This window comes from Mobula birostris, chromosome 6, assembly GCF_030028105.1.
Source record: "Mobula birostris isolate sMobBir1 chromosome 6, sMobBir1.hap1, whole genome shotgun sequence".
NCBI classification, from domain to species: Eukaryota; Metazoa; Chordata; class Chondrichthyes; order Myliobatiformes; family Myliobatidae; genus Mobula; species Mobula birostris.
The window spans coordinates 98,604,750-98,627,493 of NC_092375.1; the positions used below are offsets into that span (position 1 = coordinate 98,604,750).

Genomic DNA, 22,744 nt, shown 5'->3' on the forward strand with positions numbered 1-22,744 from the left:
GCATGTGTTGATCCATGCCCTGAGCTCATCTGGCTTTCTTAAGATACTTCTTGCATTGAAATATATGCAGCTCAGGATATTAGTCACACTATGCCCAATTCCTGACTTTGTCTGAGATCTTAACAACATCTGTCTCCACAACACCTCCACTATCTGTTCTAGCACTTTGGTTACCAACACATGGCAACTCTCGTTTAAAACCCCTATGCAGCACTTGCAAACCCTTCCACTAGGATTTTAGTCTTCTTCCAGCTCAAGTGCAAACTGTCTGTTCTGTACTGGCTCCACTTTCCCTGGAAGACAGCCCATTGATCCAAAAATCTTTGATTTTTTTCAGCTGTAGATTATAAAGCGTGAAGCAATTCATATGTAATTACTAGGTAACATAGCAGAAGCGTATACAAACTTTAACTTAACACCTGGACAAACAATCTGCTATAATGTTGTCAGTACCTTTTACATGTTTTATTACAAAAAATCAAATTCCTGCAAAACCAGATCCATTGTGTGTATGTAACCTTCTACACCGGTAGCCTTCTACACCAACTCCTAAGCCACCTGTTAAACTGTATCATCTTCCTGTTTCTAGACTCACCAGCACATGGCATGGGTAGCAATCCTGAGATCATAACTCTGCAAGAACTGTTTAACTCCTTTCTGTCACCCAGTTTCCTGTATCATTCACTACCTCTCTATATGTTCCATCTATCACTGCCTCAGCCTCCCAAATGATCCAGAATTTATCCAGTTCCAGCTCCAACTCCTTAATACAGTGTTAGAAGCTGCAGCTGGGACTCTCTTGGGGGGGCTAAATGGAGTAGGTCGCATTTTGGCTGTGCTCCATTCATTTTTCAATTTCCTTACCACCCCTTTACTATCTTTATCAAAGTGTTTATAACACTTTTATATGTTTGAATTCTGAATTTTAATCAACGGAAATGGCTGACAGAGGAAGAAAGGTATTTGCCAAAGTCAAGGAAACCAGTAATGAAAATGGAAAGAAAAAAGGTGTCTTTGAACAGTCTAAGAAGTCTTAACTTACTTTGGAGGCTATCTCAAATTTTTTGGATGAAAAACTTGTTAAAAAATTTGCTGCCTTGGAAGTATTATTAAAGGAGAACGAAGGTAGATTGGCAGCACTTGAAAAGAAGAATGAAAAACAGCAGCGGCAGATTTCAAAGCTTACTGAAGCTGTGAAACAGAGATCACAAATTGAATTCTATGGAAGAGAAACTAACTTCGGCCACTCATACATTGGAGCAGTATAAAGGAAAGCTTATTGATTTGGAGAGCCGTAGTCGCAGACAGAATTTGCGAATAATAGGACTCAGTGAAGACGTTGAGAGCTAAATTTTTTTATTAAATTTTACTAAATTTTTTTCTCAATTCTCAATGGAGGTTATTGGCTCAGAGGTTTTTTCTTCTCTTTCTGTACTTGAACATGCACATCAGGTGCTGAGATCAAAACCATCGAAAGAGCTAACACTGTAATTCTTCGATTTCACTATGTGAACACTAAGGAGCACTTAATTCGAATTGCTCGTCGGAAAGCAATTATTGAGCATCAAAATCTTAAGTTGCGTCTGGTTGAATGTTATTGTCCTGAGGTTATGCAAGAAAGACTGCATTTTAAAACGGTGATGTCAGAATTATATCAGAGGAAACTCCGACCGGCTTTGCTATATCCTGCTCGCTTAAGGGTTGTTCTGACTGACAAATTGTTTAAATGGTTTAAATCTGTGGATGAAGCACAACAATATCTCGAAGATCTAAGTTTGAGCTCAGATGGCTAATTTCTTGAAGATCAATGTTTGAGCTTGGATGTCTAATAAATTTACCGTTCCTTTATGTTTCTATACATCTGGTTTATTAGTTAAGAAACAGCTTATAGATTTGGACATTTTAACTTTGTAGAACTTTGCCCTTGGGTTGATTGTATTCGTACTTTGTCTTGACATATGGATGTTTATTATGTTTCTATGTTAAAGTTCCTTTTTTTTCCTTTATTGTTTTACTTTTTATTTTTAATTGTTTGCTTTTGAAAATTATTAAGACTCTGATTTGGTGATTATTTCTTTTTTCTTGAAATATTATTAAGATTGCATTCTGTTTCATTTTATAAACGGTCTGCTTTTTTTCTAACATGTGTTTGACATTCCTTTCGTAATGCTTTGACTATGGGTGGTTTGTTTTTTAATTTTAAAATTTGGAGACCTGCCTCAAGAGAGATGGGGGTAGGGAGGCTCTTCGATAGTTTTCTGGCTGTCTATTGGCCAGGTTCCGAGTCTTTGTGGGTGGGGGTGGGGCTATTTTTAGTTTAGTATTTTTCCTTTGGGCTGAATTGAAACTGCAAAAATGTCTGTATCGTCGTAACTTCCGGTTCCTCTTTAAACTTTTTTTCCTCTTCCTGATTCGTGAGTTTCCCATGCAATATGCTTAACCCTTTACATACCATTTGGTTTATTTAAGGAAAATGGATAACATTATTAATTTTGATTCATGGAATACGAACAGTTTGAATCATCCAATTAAATGGAAGAAGATTTTTAAAGATTTTCATAGACTGAATGCTCAGGTTATCTTTGCGCAGGAGACTCATGTGAGGAAGGAAGATAATTAGCATTTTTTTTAGGTTTTGGAAAGAATAACAGTTCCACTCTAACTCATCGACTAATGTGAAAGGTGTTTCTATTTTTATAGATTCCTTCTTTTCACTTGTTCACTATGATACAATTTCAGCCCCATATGGTAGATTTCTATTAATCACTGGTTTACTTTATAACCAAAAAGTAGTTTTGGTTAATATTTATGCACCAAACACTGACTATCCTGAATTCTTTAATCATTTATTTGTATCTCTTCCCAATTTAAATGAATAATGGGCAGAGATTTTAATTATTGTTTGAATCCTATGATGGATAGGTCTGCGTCCAATCAGGAACCTCCAAACAAATCTGCTACTTTTATTAATTCCTTTTTAGTTGACTCTGGAATTTTAGGAGTTTGGAGGTTTTTATATCCTGATGAAAAAGGGTTCTCTTTCTTCTCTCATGTATATCATAATTACTCTAGAATCAATTACTTCTTTATTGATTCTCCATTAGTTTCGTTTGTCACTGCCTGTGAATATGATGCAATTGCCATTTCCAGAACCAGAGACCACAGTTTAAGAATAAGGGGTAGACAATTTAGAACGGAGTTGAGGAAAAACTTTTTCACACAGAGGGTTGTGGTTCTGTGGAATGCTCTGCCTCAGAAGGCAATGGAAGCCAATTCTCTGGATTCTTTCAAAAAAGAGTTAGATAGAGCTCTTAAAGATAGCGGAGTGAAGGGATATGGGGAGAAGGCAGGAAAAGGGTACTGATTCTGGATGATCAGCCATGATCACAGTGAATGGTGGTGCTGGTTCAAAGGGCTGAATGGCCTACTCCTGCACCTATTGTCTATTGATCATGTGCCTTTGAAATTATCAATTAAGTTAACTGAGGCAACCTTTAGTACTAAACAATGGCGGTTCAACTCTATTTTGCTTCAGGATTTCAATTTTGTCAATTTCATTAGAGAACAGATTGCCTTTTTCTTTTCAACTAACTCAATAGAAGAAATTTCCAGTGGGATATTATGGGATACCTTTAAAGTATATATCCGTGGGCAAATTATTTCATACTCTGCTGGATTGAAAAATCGAATTAATAATGAAATATGTACATTGGTTGATAAGATTAAAGAAATTGATAGAAAATATTCTATTGCTCCCAATTTGGAGCTTTATAAAGAGAGAGTTGAACTTCAGATGCAACATAGTTTGTTATTAACATCCCCAACTGAAAATCAATTACTTAAAACTAAGAGTAAATTTTATATACATGGTGATAAAACGGGTAAATTATTGGCTAACCAATTGAAAGCTGTTTTGGCGAAACATCAGATTAATAGGGTTTGTAAAGGGGATGGTATTTTGACAGTTGACCATGATGAAATTAACAAATCTTTTCAAGAATTTTATACCAATTTATACCAATCAGAATTTCCTGATGATTCTACCATAACGCATGAATTTTTAAGGAAATTGAATATTCCGAAATTACCAGTTGATGAACATTTAGCACTAGACACACCCATTACTGAAGAGGAAATAAAGAAAGCAATTTTTCAATGAATTCTGGTAAAGCACCTGGTCCGGATGGCTATACAGCTGAATTTTTAAAATCTTTTTCAGATTTACTTTCTCCCTGGTTATGTAGAATTTTTAAAGATGCCTTATTTGTAGGTAAATTACCACAATCCTTTTATGAAGCATCTATTTCTTTAATTCCTAAAAAAGATAAAGATTCCACTGAATGTGCATCATACAGACCTATATCTTTGTTGAATGTGAGTTTTGAAATCCTTTCTCAAAAATTAGCAATTAGATTGGAGAAGGTATTGTCACAAATTGTCTCTGAGGATCAGACAAGATTTATTAAAAATCATTATTCACATTTTAATGTTAAGAGTTTAATGAACATTGTATACACTACAACACACATAAAAACTGCTGGTGAACGCAGCAGGCCAGGCAGCATCTATAGGAAGAGGTACAGTCGATGTTTCAGGCCAAGACCCTTTGTCAGGACTAACTGAAAGAAAAGATAGTAAGAGATGTGAAAGTGGGAGGGAGAGGGGGAGATCCGAAATGATAGGAGAAGATAGGAGAAGACAGGAAGGTGAGGGATGGAGCTAAGAGCTAGAAAGTTGATTGGCAAACGGGATACGAGGCTGGAGAAGGGAGAGGATCATGGGACGGGAGGCCTAGGGAGAAAGAAAGGGGGAGGGGAGCCCAGAGGATGGGCAAGGAGTTATAGTGAGAGGGACAGAGGGAGAAAAAAGAGAGAGTCTACTATAAGCCTACAAACTCTCACAGCTACCTGGACTATTCCTCTTCCCACCCTGTCTCTTGCAAAAATGCCATCCCCTTCTCACAATTCCTCCATCTCCGCCGCATCGGCTCTCAGGATGAGGCTTTTCATTCCAGGACAAAGGAGATGTCCTCCTTTTTTTAAGAAAGGGGCTTCCCTTCCTCCACCATCAACTCTGCTCTCTCCCATTTCACGCACATCTGCTCTCACCCCATCCTCCCGCCACCCCACTAGGAATAGGGTTCCTCTTGTCCTCACCTACCACCCCACCATCCTCCGGGTCCAACATACAAACCCCATTTCCAGAAAAGTTGGGATATTTTCCAAAATGCAATAAAAACAAAACTCTGTGATATGTTACTTCACGTGAACCTTTATTTAACTGACAAAAGTACAATGAAAAGATTCTCAGTAGTGTTACTGACCAACTTAATTGTATTTTGTAAACATACACAAATTTAGAATTTGATGGCTGCAACACACTCAACAAAAGTTGGGACAGAGTTAAAATAAGATTGAAAAGTGCACAAAATATTCAAGTAACACCGGTTTGGAAGACTACATTAAGCAGGCTAATTGGTAGCAGGTGAGGTGTCATGATTGGGTATAAAAGTAGCGTCCATCAAAGGCTCAGCCTTCGCAAGCAAGGATGGGTCGTGGCTCACCCCTTGGTGTCAAAATTCATGACAGAATTGTTAGTCAGTTCAAAAGGAACATTTCTCAACGCAAGATTGCAGAGAATTTAGGTCTTTTAACATCTACAGAACATAATATTGTGAAAAGATTCAGAGAATTCAGAGATATCTCAATGCGTAAAGGGCAAGGTCGGAAACCACTGTTGAATGCGCGTGACCTTCGAGTCCTCAGGCGGCACTGCCTAAGAAACCGTCATGCTACTCTGACAATTATAGCCACCTGGGCTCAGGAGTACTTCGGAAAACCATTGTCACTCAACACAGTCCGGCGCTGCATCCAGAAATGCAACTTGAAACTATATTATGCAAGGAGGAAGCCATACATCAACTCTATGCAGAAACGCCGGTGAGTCCTCTGGGCCCGAGCTCATCTCAGATGGACCGAAAGATTGTGGAACCTTGTGCTGTGGTCAGATGAGTCTGCATTTCAGCTAGATTTCAGAAAAAACGGGCGTTGAGTTCTCCGTGCCAAAGTTGAAAACGACCATCCAGATTGTTATCAGCGAAAGGTGCAAAAGCTAGCGTCTGTGATGGTGTGGGGGTGCATCAGTATGGGTGAGTTGCATGTATGTGAAGGTACCATTGACTCTGAGGCGTATATGAGGATTTTGGAGAGACATATGTTGCCATCAAGGGGACGTCTCTTCCTGGGACATTCATGCTTATTTCAGCAGGACAATGCCAGACCACGGGCTACAACAGTGAGGCTTCGTAGACACAGAGTGCATGTGTTTGACTGGTCTGCTGCCGGTCCAGATCTATCTCCTATTGAAAATGTATGGTGCATCATGAAGAGGAGCATTAGACAACGGAGACCACGGACTGTTGAGCAGCTGAAGTCTTATATCAAGCAAGAATGGACAAAATTTCCAGTTGCAAATCTACTACAATTAGTATCCTCAGTTCCAAAACGATTAAAAAGTGTTATTAAAAGGAAAGGTGATGTAACACAATGCCTCTGACCCAACTTTTGTTGAGTGTGTTGCAGCCATCAAATTCTAAACTTGTATATGTTTACAAAATACAATTAAGTTGGTCAGTAAAACTATTGAAAATCTTTTTCTTTGTACTTTTGTCAGTTAAATAAAGGTTCACGCGAATTAACATATCATAGATTTTTGTTTTTATTGCATTTTGGAAAATATTCCAACTTTTCTGGAAATGGGGTTTGTATAATTCTCAATAACTTCCAACGGGATCCCACCACTAAGCACATCTTTCCCTCCCCTCCCCTTTCTGCTTTTCGCAGAGATCGCTCCCTACACGAATCCCTTGTCCATTCATTCCCCCCAATCCCTTCCCACCAATCTCCCTCCTGGCACTTATCCTTGTAAGCAGAACAAGTGCTACACATGCCCTTACACTTCCTCCCTCACCACCATTCAGGGTCCCAGACAGTCCTTCAAGGTGAGGCGATACTTCACCTGTGAGTCAGCTGGGGTGATATACTGCGTCCGGTGCTCCCGATGTGGCCTTCTATATATTGGCGAGACCCAACGCAGGCTGGGAGACTGTTTCGTTGAACACCTATGCTCTGTCTGCCAGACAAAGCAGGATCTCCCAGTGGTCACACATTTTAATTCCACGTCCCATTCCCATTCTGATATGCCTATCCACGGCCTCCTCTACTGTCAAGATGAAGCCACACTCAGGTTGGAGGAACAACACCTTATATTCGTCTGGGTAGCCTCCAATCTGACGGCATGAATATTGACTTCTCTAACTTCCGTTAATGCCCCACCTCCCCTTCATACCCCATCCCTTATTTATTTAATTTATTTATTCCCTCTCTCTTTTTCTCCCTCTGTGCCTCTCACTATAACTCCTTGCCCATCCTCTAGGCTCCCCTCCCCCTTTCTTTCTCCCTAGGCCTCCCGTCCCATGATCCTCTCCTTTCTCCAGCCTCGTATCCCTTTTGCCAATCAACTTTCCAGCTCCAGCTCCAGCTCCATCCCTCCCCCTCCTGTCTTCTCCTATCATTTCGGATCTCCCCATCCCCCTCCCACTTTCATATCTCTAACTATCTCTTCGATGAAGTCCTGACAAAGGATCTCGGCCTGAAACGTCAACTGTACCTCTTCCTATAGATGTTGCCTGGCCTGCTGCGTTAACCAACATATTTAAGTGTGTTGCTTGAATTTCCAGCATCTGCAGATTTTCTCGTGTTTGCGATTGTATACACTACTTAATCTAAGACTCCAGAATGTGTTATTTTGCTTGACGCCGAGAAGGCATTTGATAGACTTGAATGGGAATATTTATTTCATATACTTGAGAAATTTAATTTTAGCCCAAAATTTATATCTTGGATCCAACTGATATATCATACACCTTTGGCTTCTGCATTCACTAATAACCAGAGATTCCCTTTCTTTCGGCTTTTCAGAGGTACTAGACAGGGCTGTCCTTTGAGCCCCTTACTATTTGATATTGCCCTGGAGCCCTTGGCAATCGCTATTCATGATTCACCTAACTTATTTGGCATTATTCGTGGGAATGGGACACACAAAGTATCACTATATGCAGATGACCTGTTACTATATACCTCTAACCCAGAGAAATCCATTCCTACAGTAATAACACTATTTGCTCAGTTTAGTACTTTTTCTGGTTATAAATTGAATCTTAATAAGAGTGTGCTTTTCCCATTAAATATGCAAATCCCAATTTATAGACAATCACCATTTAGATTGGTTACTGATTATCTTATTTATTTGGGTGTTAAAATTACTAAGGAGCATAAGTTAATTTAAAGTTAATTTTTTATCCTTAACTGATCATGTTAAACAACTGTTTACTAAGTGGTCCCCATTGTCCTTATCTTTGATTGGTCAAATTAATGCTATTAAGATGATTATTTTACCTAAATTTTTGTGTCTATTTCAGGCGGTATCAATTTTTATCCCTAAATCTTTTTTTGATATTATTGATTATAAAATTTCTTCATGGATCACAAGGATCTGTTCTGGGACCTCTACTTTTCGTGATTTTTATTAACGACCTGGATGTTGGGGTAGAAGGGAGGGCTGGCAAGTTTACAGATGACGCAAAGGTTGGTGGTGTTGTAGATAGTGTAGAAGATTGTCAAAGATTGCAGAGAGATAGGATGCAGGAGTGGGCTGAGAAGTGGCAGGTGGAGTTCAACCTGGAGAAGTGTGAGGTGGTACACTTTGGAAAGACAAACTCCAAGGCAGAGTACAAAGTAAATGGCAGGATACTTGGTAGTGTGGAGGAACAGAGGGATCTCGGGGTACATGTCCACAGATCCCTGAAAGCTGCCTCACAGGTAGATAGGGTAGTTAAGAAAGCTTACGGGGTGTTAGCTTTCATAAGTCGAGGGATAGAGTCGCGATGTAATGATGCAGCTCTATAAAACACTGGTTAGGCCACACTTGGAGTACTGTGTCCAGTTCTGGTCACCTCACTATAGGAAGGATGTGGAAGCATTGGAAAGGGTACAGAGGAGATTTACCAGGATGCTGCCTGGTTTAGAAAGTATGCATTATGATCAGAGATTAAGGGAGCTAGGACTTTACTCTTTGGAGAGGAGGAGGATGAGAGGAAACCTGATAGAGGTATACAAGATAATAAGAGGAATAGATAGAGTGGATAGCCAGCGCCTCTTCCCCAGGGCACCACTGCTCAATACAAGAGGACGTGGCTTTAAGGTAAGGGGTGGGAAGTTCAAAGGGGATATTAGAGGAAGGTTTTTTACTCAGAGAGTGGTTGGTGCGTGGAATGCACTGCCTGAGTCAGTGGTGGAGGCAGATACACTGGTGAAGTTTAAGAGACTACTAGACAGGTATATGGTTAAGTTGGGGGCTTATATGGGAGGCAGGGTTTGAGGGTCGGCACAACATTGTGGGCCGAAGGGCCTGTACTGTGCTGTGCTATTCTATGTTCTATGTTCCATATATATGGCAGAATAGAAATACAAATTGCATTTGTTACATTAATAGCCAGAAGATCCATTTTACTTAAATGGAAAGATTCCAATCCCCCTACTAAATTTCAATGGTTTTCCCAAACGATAGCATGTTTAAACTTGGAAAAAATTAGCAGCGGTACTATGGATCCTTCAGTTAAATTTGAAGAGACTTGGAGGTCATTTATTCAATATTTTCATATGATGTAAGTTGACCCTTTCTGAATCTGTAGTAATTTTTTGTTCATGTATAGAGGAGCGGAGTTAACGACAAATAATAATTTTAGTCAATGTAATATGACAGCCCAATCTTTGTTTGTGTTTTTTTTAAGTTTAGTTTTTTTTAAGGTTAGGGGTTTTTCTCTTTATAAAATATCTTTCTTATGGTTAGTTACTATGAGATTGGGAGGCTAAACTGTACTTGTTACTTGGAATCTGTGCTTGTACAGGTTAACCGTTATTAATGTAATCCCGATCTCTTTGTATCATTACTATTATTATGTTAGTTAATTCTGAAACTTAATAAAAAGATTGAAAAAGAAAAGAAGCTGAAGCTGAATGCACTTCTCGCAGGTGTAGTCGTCAGGGACACTGGAGGTTTCCTGCCTTCCCACATCACACAAGCGGAGCATTCAACTATCCTGCCTGACATCCCTACTGTCTACTCTATGGAGCAAATATAAAGAAGGGAGAACAATAAACCGTGGGGGAGAAAAAACTCCACCTACAGTTTTTTGCTTTCTTTCACTCAGGCCTCCCTATGCTGAAGCTTCAAAGAATTAAAGCCTCAAAATTTCCACTCTAAAATCTGACCACTCCGACAATGGCCACTCCAAAAATGACTACTCATTCAACAAGTTAGGAACTACAAAGAATTTGAAAGTATCGCTAATCATCTTGAATATTACAATGAAAATGAAGATTTGAAGGATGTAATCATTGAAGACATTGTATGAAGACATTGTCCACTAGGTGTCTGTGCTGATTTTGTTTATTTACAATCAAAACACGGCAGTGTATACTGAATGAATTCTTCTATCAATAACTATTAGCAGCTAATAGTTTTATATTACTGTAGTGGTAGTGTTCTAATTTGTTCCATATTTTAAATACATAATTTGTTACTCAGTTAAATGGTAGTATACCTTTTTAACTATTTAATTGTGGCAGTTGCTTAATTGGGCCAAATATACCGGCCCCAATGTATCCTAATTAACCAGAATCCACTATAAATATTTTAAACTCGTAACTGTAATTTGAATGTTAAAGGCTAATTGCCGTTTGAAGTTGGGGTTTCTTCCAACTACAATGCAAATAATTTGTAACAATGTTGATTTACATACAAGCGTCTGCTATATAGAGTTCCCTATATTCAAAATAAGTTGCAGTACAATTATTTATTCAATATCAGCTATCTGAATTCTGTTAATTTTCATGACTAGAATTTCTATGCAATTACCTTGACAGCTTGTTCTTTCGTGGCACCTTCGAGTATATCAACAGGTTCTTTCATAATTGCTTCAGGGCTTTGCATTGCTACCTCTTCTATGTTAACTCCTCCCTGAGAGCTGCCTATTAATATTGGCCCCTAAAGAAGAGGGGGAAAAAATTAGTAGAAATCACTTCCCCTTTTCTCGGTAGAAATAACAATATGGAATTATGTTTTGATAATGAATTAAGTCAACACAAAAACATCTTGCTAGACTTCCTAAAGCAGAGTATAGGCAAACTATCTGGTAGTCAGCACCAGTGACTATTTCGATTATTTAGTACACATTTTTTTTTGTCTTCATAATCTGCCATGGATAGAGTGGCATTGTGGTCAAGTTACTAACTGGATTATCCGAGTTTAAATCCTGCTATTTAATTTTCATTGATTAAAAAAATTACATGATTAAAAATAGTGAGATACCAGATTATCATAGTCCAATTGGTTTATCAAATGTCCTTTAGGGAAAGAAATCTGCCTTTTCTACCTATGTAACCAGTCCGAAACAGCAATGTGGTCAATTCTCAATTTATCTGTCAAAAAGCCTAGCAAGCTATTCAAGTCAAGGGCAATTAGGAATGGGTGTTTAATCCTGCAAAATAATACACAAAGAAGTGATTCCAGCACATTTATTTAAAACTATAATAGCACACAAAATGGTGGAAGGCTTAGCATGTCAGGAAATATTTACAGAGAAACAGCTGCCATTTCAGCAATGAAGATTTTCATCCTGAAACAGATGCTGCCAGATTTGCAATATTTTGTGCTTCATTTCAGAATTCAAGTTTTTGCAGTATTTTGCTTCTGGGGTATTCTATCCCTAGTTGCCCCAATAAGGTGAGTTTGCCTGACTGACTGCATTCCACGTGCACTTTACTTATAGCAGCTTGACACAAACAAACTGATTTAATAGGTCACTTCAGAAGGAAGTTAACCCTTAACCACATTGGCATGTGGATGAAAGCACAAAGATCAGACCAATTAACCAGAGCAGGTGCTCTTCTCTAAAGGAACTAGTGAACTTTAGATTTTTAACCACAATTGTACAGCTTCATTGTTTTTTTTTACAGGTGTCTACTTTTTTCTTGCAAATTCAAACTCTCAAACTGTGATTGAGGGCAGGGTGCTTCAAGTCACATATATTCTCTGGAATAATAGTGCAATAATATAATTACTACACTCCAAGTTAATTCACTTGTATGCAAGGCAGCCTAGATCACTTGCAATATTAAAGATGAAAGTTTAGCTTTATTTGTCACATGCATTGAAACATTCAGTTAAATGCCTTGCTTGCGTCAATGACCAACACAGTCCAAGGATGTGCTGGGGCAGCCCGCAAGTGTCGCCATGCTTTCAGTGCTAACATAGCAAGCCTAAGCTTACTAACCCCAACCTCTATGTAATTTCAGAATAGGGGAGGAAACCAGAGCACCCAGAGGAAACCCAAAAAGTCATCGAAAGAAAATACAAACTCCTTACAAACAGCGACAGAAATTGAACCCAATCGCTGGTGCTGTAAAGTGTTACCTTAACTGCTTTGCTACCATGCCACCTACATCATCTTCATAACAGGTTATGTGTTCCTGGTTTACAAGAAACGTTTCAAATATTTACGATTGTAATAGCTGTGCAAAATGCTAGAATGAAATGCAAAATAGCTCTGAGGAGCCTCATAGTATTTGCACACAAATCTGGAATTAAAGACAGGAAAGCATCTCACAGAACAGGAAATGTAAATTAGCAACCAATTATATTGAACAAATTATATATTAAACTTAGTGGGCAATATACAGCCCCCTAATACCAGGTTTATTGACCAATTGAATTCACTGCTTTAATGAGCAAGTAGTGCAAAAACCTTAGGATACTGGCAAGGACCAGAACCCAAGTCATTAAAATGGCTTCATTTACTAAGCTCATCACTGTAATACATAGGATCACATAAAATTGTCATATTTACATAACAGATACAGACAAAAACACAGTTACATCTTATCGGTTAAAGTTTAATACTCTTCTTTTGAGATGTTAACCACTACCACAGAACTTTTCTTTCACTGCAGTATTGATTTTATTTTTATTCAGAAGACACTGTGTCATAAGTAAGGCAAGCATTGATTATTCTTTTCTAACCTTTCCTGAATTTGATAAAGTCTAAATCATTAACTTTCTTTCCCTCTCTGGACATGCTGAATGTTTCCAGCATTTTCTGCTTTTATCTTGGATATTTATCTGCTTTAATCTTGGACAGTGATGAGCCATTTTCACACTTTGATTAAGTAGGCATGCCTGCGAGATTGGTCAGGCAGCAAAGAAGGTAGACAACTGAACAACCATTAATGCCTCCTGCCTTTTCATGAACCAGAAGTTAATAAGGTTTGTGACTTCGAGCAAAACTTTATATGGTAGCACTGCCCATGTACTTGTTGTTTTAATCTTTCTAGGTGTTAAAGGTTTTTTTGTTCATGCATTTGAAGGAATATTGGAAACTTATTGCATCTACTGGGATGGTACACACCAAAACCACAACACTTTTGTTATGGAGAGCATGGGGTGATAGATGGGCTGCCAATCAAGCAGGTGTCAAGCCTCTTGAATGATGTTACAGTTGCAAACAATCTCACACTTGACTTTTTGTTGTGGGGGTTATAGAGGATTTGGTGGCTGGTAGTCAGTGGTGGGTGATAGTGAGGTGTTAAGCCATTCTCCTCAAAATACTTCGCCCTTGAATCTACTCTTTCAAGCACTGCATGTGGCTGGTCAAGTTCAGTGGCTGGTCAATTTCAGTTTCTGGTTAATGGTGGCAGTGATGGATCTGAAAAGATTTGTAATTAGCCCAAACTGCCTTGTTGCATGCAGATACTGCTTAATTTACTGAGAAATCGCAAGAGCAACTGAATGCTGCAATCATCAGCAGCAAGCACAATATTAATCTTTCAGGAAACATCAATATAAAACAGCCAAAGATGACTTTACTTTGGAAACAAGACAGGGATATTTAAAAGAGTGAACACAAATCATGTTCAGATTTCAAAATTAGCCTAGATAATTGGTTGGCCTTTCTAAGTACATGGGTTGTGAAAAATGCATTCCGATAGACAGCTCAATAGTTTAGGGCAGGGGTCGGCAACCTTTTTGCCTCTGTGGGCTGGATCACATATTAATGAGCGGATGGTGGCCCAGATAAATGCCATTTAAAACTTGAAATATGGGAATTATCCATTTAAATACATCTACTTATGTTTTGCCTCAAATTAATGAATAACGCATGCTAGAAAATCATTTGTGCTTAACCAAGGATGCCAATTAGTAATCAAAGAACTCAGTTTAGTTGCGATTTATTTCAATCAGGGCAACTTTTGAATCTATTGAAAGGACACAAAGAACCATTAAACATAAAACGTATGAACATGATGCACTGAATGGTGGTAAATTATAATAAAAAAGAAAATTTTAATGCAAACAGTCGATAAGTCAATGTGAAACTTGATGCTGTTTGTTGCTTGAAAGCTTCTCAATATTGAGTGTCAGACTTGTTGATGCCAAGAGCAAGATATTATCCAGATGGGCATCAGTCAATCTTGTTCTCAAATGGTTCTTGCTGTGCTTCATTTTTGAAAATAATTGCTCACACAGATAAGTGCTGCCAAACATCACATGTAAATATCTGGATACTTAGCGTGGATTTCTTGTTAAAACACAGTGATGCTGTTTCTGTTTACAAATTTGAATGAACCCATCTGAAAACCTGTGCATGCACAAAGAGTATCTAATACCAAGATTACTAATTATCAATAGATAAACTCATTACCTGGCCAGGGCTTATACTGATCAAATTAATATACAATAAAACACCAATTACCTAGTATGCAAACAACAGGAATTCTGCGGATGCTGGAAATTCAAGCAACACACATAAAAGTTGCTGGTGAACGCAGCAGGCCAGGCAGCATCTCTAGGAAGAGGTGCTGCCTGGCCAATTACCTAGTATGCTTGAGATATTGGTGGTTTTGGACTAATCAATTTCCCAGACTATATTCCTATTAATTCCCCAGGACATTTTAAATTTGTATTTCATAATGGTCAGCAGTATAATTAATTTCCTATAAATCTGTTTAGTCTCAGGGCAGGGGGAAGGTTCTGGTCACTTTTATTCTCCTTTGACGTCTACTCTACATTCAACTTTCAGCTAGACATTTGCCTAAATTGCTGTTTATTAAAGTAGTTGATACTTTCACCACTTTGGTCTTCACCTATCACAGACTTTCAAGGCACACTTGCTCTCTCACTAATGAAGAGTCTGAGATGTAATCACTGTTCATATGCTCAGTAATACTGCTTGGTCTGCTGAGTGCTTTTAGATTCTATGTTTTTGTTTAGCATTTCCAGCTGTTTCAACACCCACAACAAAAGCTTCACACCATACATACAAATTGCACACTTACTATTTAAACTGTTGTGCTGCTGCCTAGAGGCAAGTCATAGGAAAAACAATGCTCCACATATACTGGTTCCCAACTATATCTGACATCATTGGACAATTGATGTCAGGAAGGGCATAAAAAGGGATAGCTTTTAATCAGGAAGGCGATTGAGATTTTAAAAGCAGAGCTTTGCAGCAGTTTCACTGAGTTAAGCAGCGACCAATCAGCAAAAGGGAGTCATTAGAAAAGGTCAATAAAAACTGCACAGGTTCAAGCAAAGCCGCCATTCTTGCGAGTATGCCAGTCTTTAGCTTTGGATCATCTGACTTAGGCAAGATCAGTCTTGGGCAAGATAAATTATTTGGTAGGTTTCTCTCTTTCTGTTCTCATTTGTTCATTCCTTGTCTGTCTCCAGGGACAGTATTTTGTACAATGTGTGGGATGTGAAAACACATCTGCAGCTCCTGAGAGAACTTATTAAAGAACCAGAGTGGCAGCTCGATGACCTTCGACTCATATGGGAAAATGCAGACAGGAGCTACAGGGTGGTAGTCACCCCTATATTGCAGGAGACAGGTAACTGGATGACTGTGAGGAGAAAGAGGGGAAATACACAGCCAGTGCAGAGTACACCTGTGGCCATTCCCCACAATAATAAGTATACAGCTTTAGATACTATTGAGGGGGAAGACCTATTAGAGATGGGAGGGGGCAGGGGGAGTTAGAGTGACTGGGTCTCTGGCACTGAGTCTGGTGCTGTGGTTCAGAACAACAGAGAGATGAAGAGGACTGCAGTGTTGATGGCAGATTCCCTAGTCAAAGGAACAGAAACAGGGTTCTGTGGACGCAACAGGGAAACCCAGATGGTATATTGCCTGTGTGGTGCCAGGATCAGGGACATCTCTGATCAGGTCCATGGCATTCTCAAGGGTGAGGGTGAGCAGCCAATGACATACGTATATAAGATAAGGAGGTCCTAAAGAGAGATTTTAGGGAACCATGTAGAAAGCTGAAAATGGGACCAAACAGGGTAGTAATCTCTGGATTGCTGTCTGTATTACGTGCCAGTGATGGTAGCAATATAATGATTTGAAAGGTGATGCGTGGCTGAGGTACTGGTGCAGGGGGCAGGGGTTCAGATTTATGGATCTTCTCTTCTGGGAAAGGTATAACCTGTACAAAAGGAACGGGTTACACCTGAACCAGAAGGGGTCCAATATCCTTGCGGGAAGGTCATTCAGGAAGGTTTAAACTAATTTGACATGGGGATGGGAACCTAAGTGATAGTGCTGAAGAAGAGGTATCTGGTTTATAAACAGAGGCAATGTGTAGTCAGGAGAGGTTGACGATAAGGGAAAATTGCAGTCAACAAGATGAGTTGAAACAAAAACGGCAGACTAGATCAAAAAGGGTGAATGCTGGACTGAAGGTGTTATAGAAACATAGAAACATAGAAAATAGGTGCAGGAGTAGGCCATTCGGCCCTTCGAGCCTGCACCGCCATTCATTATGATCATGGCTGATCATCCAACTCAGAACCCCGCCCCAGCCTTCCCTCCATACCCCCTGACCCCCGTAGCCACAAGGGCCATATCTAACTCCCTCTTAAATATAGCCAATGAACTGGCCTCAACTGTTTCCTGTGGCAGAGAATTCCACAGATTCACCACTCTCTGTGTGAAGAAGTTTTTTCCTAATCTCAGTCCTAAAAGGCTTCCCCTCTATCCTCAAACTGTGGCCCCTCGTTCTGGACTTCCCCAACATCGGGAATAATCTTCCTGCATCTAGCCTGTCCAATCCCTTTACGACCTTATACGTTTCAATCAGATCCCCCCTCAATCTTCTAAATTCCAACGAGTACAAGCCCAGTTCATCCAGTCTCTCTTCATATGAAAGTCCTGCCATCCCAGGAATCAATCTGGTGAACCTTCTTTGTACTCCCTCTATGGCAAGGATGTCTTTCCTCAGATTAGGGAACCAAAACTGCACACAATACTCCAGGTGTGGTCTCACCAAGGCCTTGTACAACTGCAGTAGTACCTCCCTGCTCCTGTACTCGAATCCTCTCACTATAAATGCCAGCATACCATTCGCCTTTTTCACCGCCTGCTGTACCTGCATGCCCACTTTCAATGACTGGTGTATAATGACACCCAGGTCTCGTTGCACCTCCCCTTTTCCTAATCGGCCACCATTCAGATAATAATCTGTTTTCCTATTTTTGCCACCAAAGTGGATAACTTCACATTTATCCACATTAAATTGCATCTGCCATGAACTTGCCCACTCACCCAACCTATCCAAGTCACCCTGCATCCTCTTAGCATCCTCCTCACAGCTAACACTGCCACCCAGCTTCGTGTCATCCACAAACTTGGAGATGCTGCATTTAATTCCCTCATCCAAGTCATTAATATATATTGTAAACAACTGGGGTCCCAGCATTGAGCCTTGCGGTACCCCACTAGTCACCGCCTGCCATTCTGAAAAGGTCCCGTTTATTCCCACTCTTTGCTTCCTGTCTGCTAACCAATTCTCCACCCACACCAATACCTTACCCCCAATACCGTGTGCTTTAAGTTTGCACACTAATCTCCTGTGTGGGACCTTGTCAAAAGCCTTTTGAAAATCCAAATATACCACATCCACTGGTTCTCCCCTATCCACTCTACTAGTTACATCCTCAAAAAATTCTATGAGATTCGTCAGACATGATTTTCCTTTCACAAATCCATGCTGACTTTGTCCGATCATTTCACCGCTTTCCAAATGTGCTGTTGTCACATCCTTGATAACTGACTCCAGCAGTTTCCCCACCACCGACGTTAGGCTAACCGGTCTATAATTCCCCGGTTTCTCTCTCCCTCCTTTTTTAAAAAGTGGAGTTACATTAGCCACCCTCCAATCCTCAGGAACTAGTCCAGAATCTAACGAGTTTTGAAAAATTATCACTAATGCATCTACTATTTCTTGGGCTACTTCCTTAAGCACTCTGGGATGCAGACCATCTGGCCCTGGGGATTTATCTGCCTTCAATCCCTTCAATTTACCTAACACCACTTCCCTAGTAACATGTATTTCGCTCAGTTCCTCCATCTCACTGGACCCTCTGTCCCCTACTATTTCTGAAAGATTATTTATGTCCTCCTTAGTGAAGACAGAACCAAAGTAATTATTCAATTGGTCTGCCATGTCCTTGCTCCTCATAATCAATTCACCCGTTTCTGTCTGCAGGGAACCTACATTTGTCTTTACCAGTCTTTTCCTTTCTACATATCTATAAAAGCTTTTACAGTCCGTTTTTATGTTCCCTGCCAGTTTTCTCTCATAATCTTTTTTCCCCTTCCTAATTAAGCCCTTTGTCCTCCTCTGCTGAACTCTGAATTTCTCCCAGTCCTCAGGTGAGCCACTTTCTCTGGCTAATTTGTATGCTTCTTCCTTGGAATTGATACTATCCCTAACTTCTCTTGTCAGCCACGGGTGCACTACCTTCCTTGATTTATTCTTTTGCCAAACTGGGATGAACAATTGTTGTAGTTCATCCATGCAACCTTTAAATGCTTGCCATTGCATATCCACCGTCAATCCTTTAAGTGTCATTTGCCAGTCTATCTTAGCTGATTCACGTCTCATACCTTCAAAGTTACCCCTCTTTAAGTTCAGAACCTTTGTTTCTGAATTTGAACATGCACAGTATATGGAACAAGGTACATGAACTTGTAGCACAGTTACAGATTGGAATGAATCAACGCTGAAAGAAGATTATAGCTGGAAGCTTAAAGTCCATGGATACACATTGTATCAAAAGAACAGGTAGGAGGGCAGAGGGGGCAGCGTTGCCCTGTTGGTAAAAAATGAAATCAGATCATTAGAAAGAGCTTACATAGTGTTGAATCATTATGGGTAGAGCTAAAGAACTGCAAGGGTAAAAAGACCCCGACGGGATTTAGATACAGACCCCCAAATAGTAGTAAGGATGTGGTCTACAAAATCCAAAGGAAGATAAAGAATGCATATCAGTAGGGTAATGTTATAAATTGGGAAAATCAGGTGGGTGCTGGATCCCAGGAGGGGAAACTTCTAGAAAGCCTATGAGATGGATTTTTTGAGAAGCTTGTGGTTGAGCCCACTAGGGGATCAACTAATCTGGATTGGGTGTTGTGCAATAAACAGGTATTGATTAGAGAGTTTAAGGTAAAAAAAAACCCTTAAGGGAAAGTGATCATATGACTGAATTAACCCTGAAATTTAAGAAGGAGAAGCTAAAATCAAATATTACACTATGTGGAGTAAAACGGATTATTAGATTAGATTAGATTATGAGGACACTCAGTCCTCTTTTATTGTCATTTAGTAATGCAGGCATTAAGAAATTATAGAGGCATGAGAGTGGAGTTGGCAAGAATTGATTGGAAAGGAACACTTGCAGGGATGAAGTCAGAGCTGCAATGGCTGGAAGCACAGGATATATACATCCCAAAGTGGAAGATGTATTCTAAATGCAACATAACACAACCGTGGCTAACAAGAGAAGTCAAAGCCAAAGAAAGCGTATATAACAGAGCAAAAATTAGTGGGAAGTTAGAAGATTGGAAAGCTTTTAAAATCCAAAAGGAGGCAACTAAAAAATTCTTTAAGCTGGTAAAGATGGAATACAAAAGTAAGCTAGCCAGTAATATTGGAGGATACCAAAAGTTTCTTCAGATACATAAAGTGTAAAAGAGAGGCGAGAGTGCATATCAAACTGTTGGAAAATGATGCTAGAGAGATAGTAATTGGGCAGGTGAACTGAATAAGTATTTCGCATCAGTCTTCACTGTGGTAGACACTAGCAGTATGGTGGAAGTTCTGAGTGTCAGGGGTAATGAGGTTTGTAAAGTTACCGTTACTAGGGAGAAGGTTCTTGGGAAACTGAAGAGTCTGAAGATAGATAAGTTACCTGGACCAGATGGTGTACACTCCAGAGTTCTGAAAAAGGTGGCGGAAGAGATTGTGGAGCCGTTAGTAATCATCTTTCAAGAATCACTAGCTTCTGGAATGGCTCAGGAAGACTAGAAAATTGCAAACGTCACTCCACTCAGCAAGAAGGGAGAGGGGCAGAAGAAAGGAAACTATAGTTAGTCTAAGATCAGTGGTTGGGAAAATGCTGGAGTCAATTATTAAGGATGATATCTCAGGGTAGTTGAGGCACATGATAAAATAGGCTATAGTCAGCATGATTTCTTCAAGGGAACACTTTGACTGACAAATCTGATGCAATTCAATGAAGAAATAACAAGCAGGGTAAACAAAAGAGAATCCATGATGCTGTGTACTTAGATTTTCAGAAGGCCTTTGACAAAGTGCCACACTTGAGGCTGCTTAACAAGCTATAAGCTCATGGCGTTACAAGAAAGATTCCATTATAGATAAAGCAGTGGCTGATCGGCAGGAGGCAAAGAGTGGGAATAAAGGGAGACTTTTCTGACCGGTTGCTGGTGACTAGTAGCGTTCCACAGGGGTCTGTGTAGGGACCAATTTTTTTTAGGTTGTATGTCAATGATTTGGATGATGGAATTAATGACCTTGGGGCAAAGTTTGCAGACAATATGAAGATAGGTGGAGGGGCAGGTAGTCTTGAGGAAGTAGGCTTCAAAAGGATTTAGACAGATTTGGAGAACAGGCAAAGAAGTGGCAAATGGGATACAGTGTCAGGAAGTGTGTGGTCATGCACTTTGATAGAAGAAGTGAAAGGTTGACTATTTTCTAAATGGAGAGAAAATACAAAAAACTGAGGTGCAAAGGCACTTGGGAGTCCTTGCACAGGATTCCCTAAAGATTAATCTGCAGGTTGAGTCTGTGGTGAGGAAACAAATAAAGCACTGGTAAGGCCTCACTTGGAGTATTGTCAGCAGTTTTGGGCCCCTTATCTTAGAAAGAACGTGCTGAAACTGCAGAGGGTTTAAAGGAGGTTCAGGAAAATGGTTCTAGGATTGAACGGCTTGTCATTTGAGGAACGTTTAATCACTCTGGGCCTGTATTCTCTAGAATTCAGATGAATGAGGGATGACCTCATTAAAACCTATTGAATGGTGAAAGGTCTTGATGGAGTGGATGTGGAGAGGATGTTTCCTATGGTGGGAGATTCTCAGATCAGAGGACACATCCTAGGAGTAGAAGGATCTCCCTTCAGCACAGAGATGAAAAGGAATTTCTTTAGCCAGAGTGTGGCGATTCTGTGGAATTATTTGCCACAGACAGCTGTGTGGCCAAGTCTTTATGTATATTTAAGGCAGAGGTTAATAGATTCTTGATTGGTCAGGACATGAAGGAATATGGAGAGAAAACAGGAGATTGGGGCTGAGAGGAAAATTCTGCTCCTATATCTCATGGTCTTATGGCAATCATTATAGCATTCACTGCAAGTGAATAATGATATGACAGGGACAACCAATAGTCCTCCCTTAATTGATACAGCTTAGTTCCATAGAGACCACTAGTCTCCTCTTCACCATTTATTCCCCATTCCTAGGTTTAGCTCACAGCAGTAACTTAAACCCAATTAATATCATCACATACCATTTTAAGCATAAATTAAACTGAAGGCAGCAGCTTCATAAATCCCTGCTCTCTGTGGTTTGGGGCCCATTATAAATGTCACAGCTGAAAATATCAAAGATCTTCACTCAGAAGATAAAAAATTCATTTCCGGCTCTTCTGAAGGACACCACCTTCAAAAGTAGTCATCAAGTCAACCAATTTCTGGAATGTGAAAATTCACATAGCATTAATGTATAAAAAAAAGGGGTGCTTGATGGTCAACAAGGACTCGGTGCTTTGAAGGACATGCTGTGATTATTTATCATGTGGAATGTCCATAAGACCATAAGACAAAGGAGCAGAAGTCGGTCTTTCGGCCCATCGAGTCTGCTCCGCCATTTTATCATGAGCTGATCCATTCTCCTATTTAGTCCCACTTCCCCGCCTTCTCAAAATAACCTTTGATGCCCTGGCTACTCAGATACCTATCAATCTCTGCCTTCAATACACCCAGTGACTGGCCTCCACTGCTGGCCGTGGCAACAAATTCCATAGATTCACCACCCTCTGACTAAAAAGAATTTCTTCGCATTTCTGTTCTGAATGGGCACCCTTCAAATCCTTAAGTCATGCCCTTTCGTACTAGACTCCCACATCATGGAAACAACTTTGCCACATCCACTCTGTCCATGCCTTTCAACATTCGAAATGTTTTTATGAGGTCTCCCCTCATTCTTCTAAACTCCAAGGAATACAGTCCAAGAGCAGACAAACACTCCTCATATGTTAACCCT

The 22,744-nt window shown here is 39.8% G+C and overlaps 1 protein-coding gene across 3 annotated transcripts in view; it reads right to left on the minus strand.

Moving 5' to 3' along the window:
- LOC140199223 (succinate--CoA ligase [ADP-forming] subunit beta, mitochondrial-like) overlaps nucleotides 1-22,744 on the minus strand; it is a 202,105-nt gene that overhangs the window by 115,827 nt on the left and 63,534 nt on the right. For all 3 annotated transcript variants that reach the window (XM_072260920.1, XM_072260918.1, XM_072260919.1), the window contains exon 5: nucleotides 10,978-11,106. In XM_072260920.1, the coding sequence (XP_072117021.1) occupies nucleotides 10,978-11,106 (129 nt within the window). The remainder of the gene's footprint in view (nucleotides 1-10,977; nucleotides 11,107-22,744) is intronic.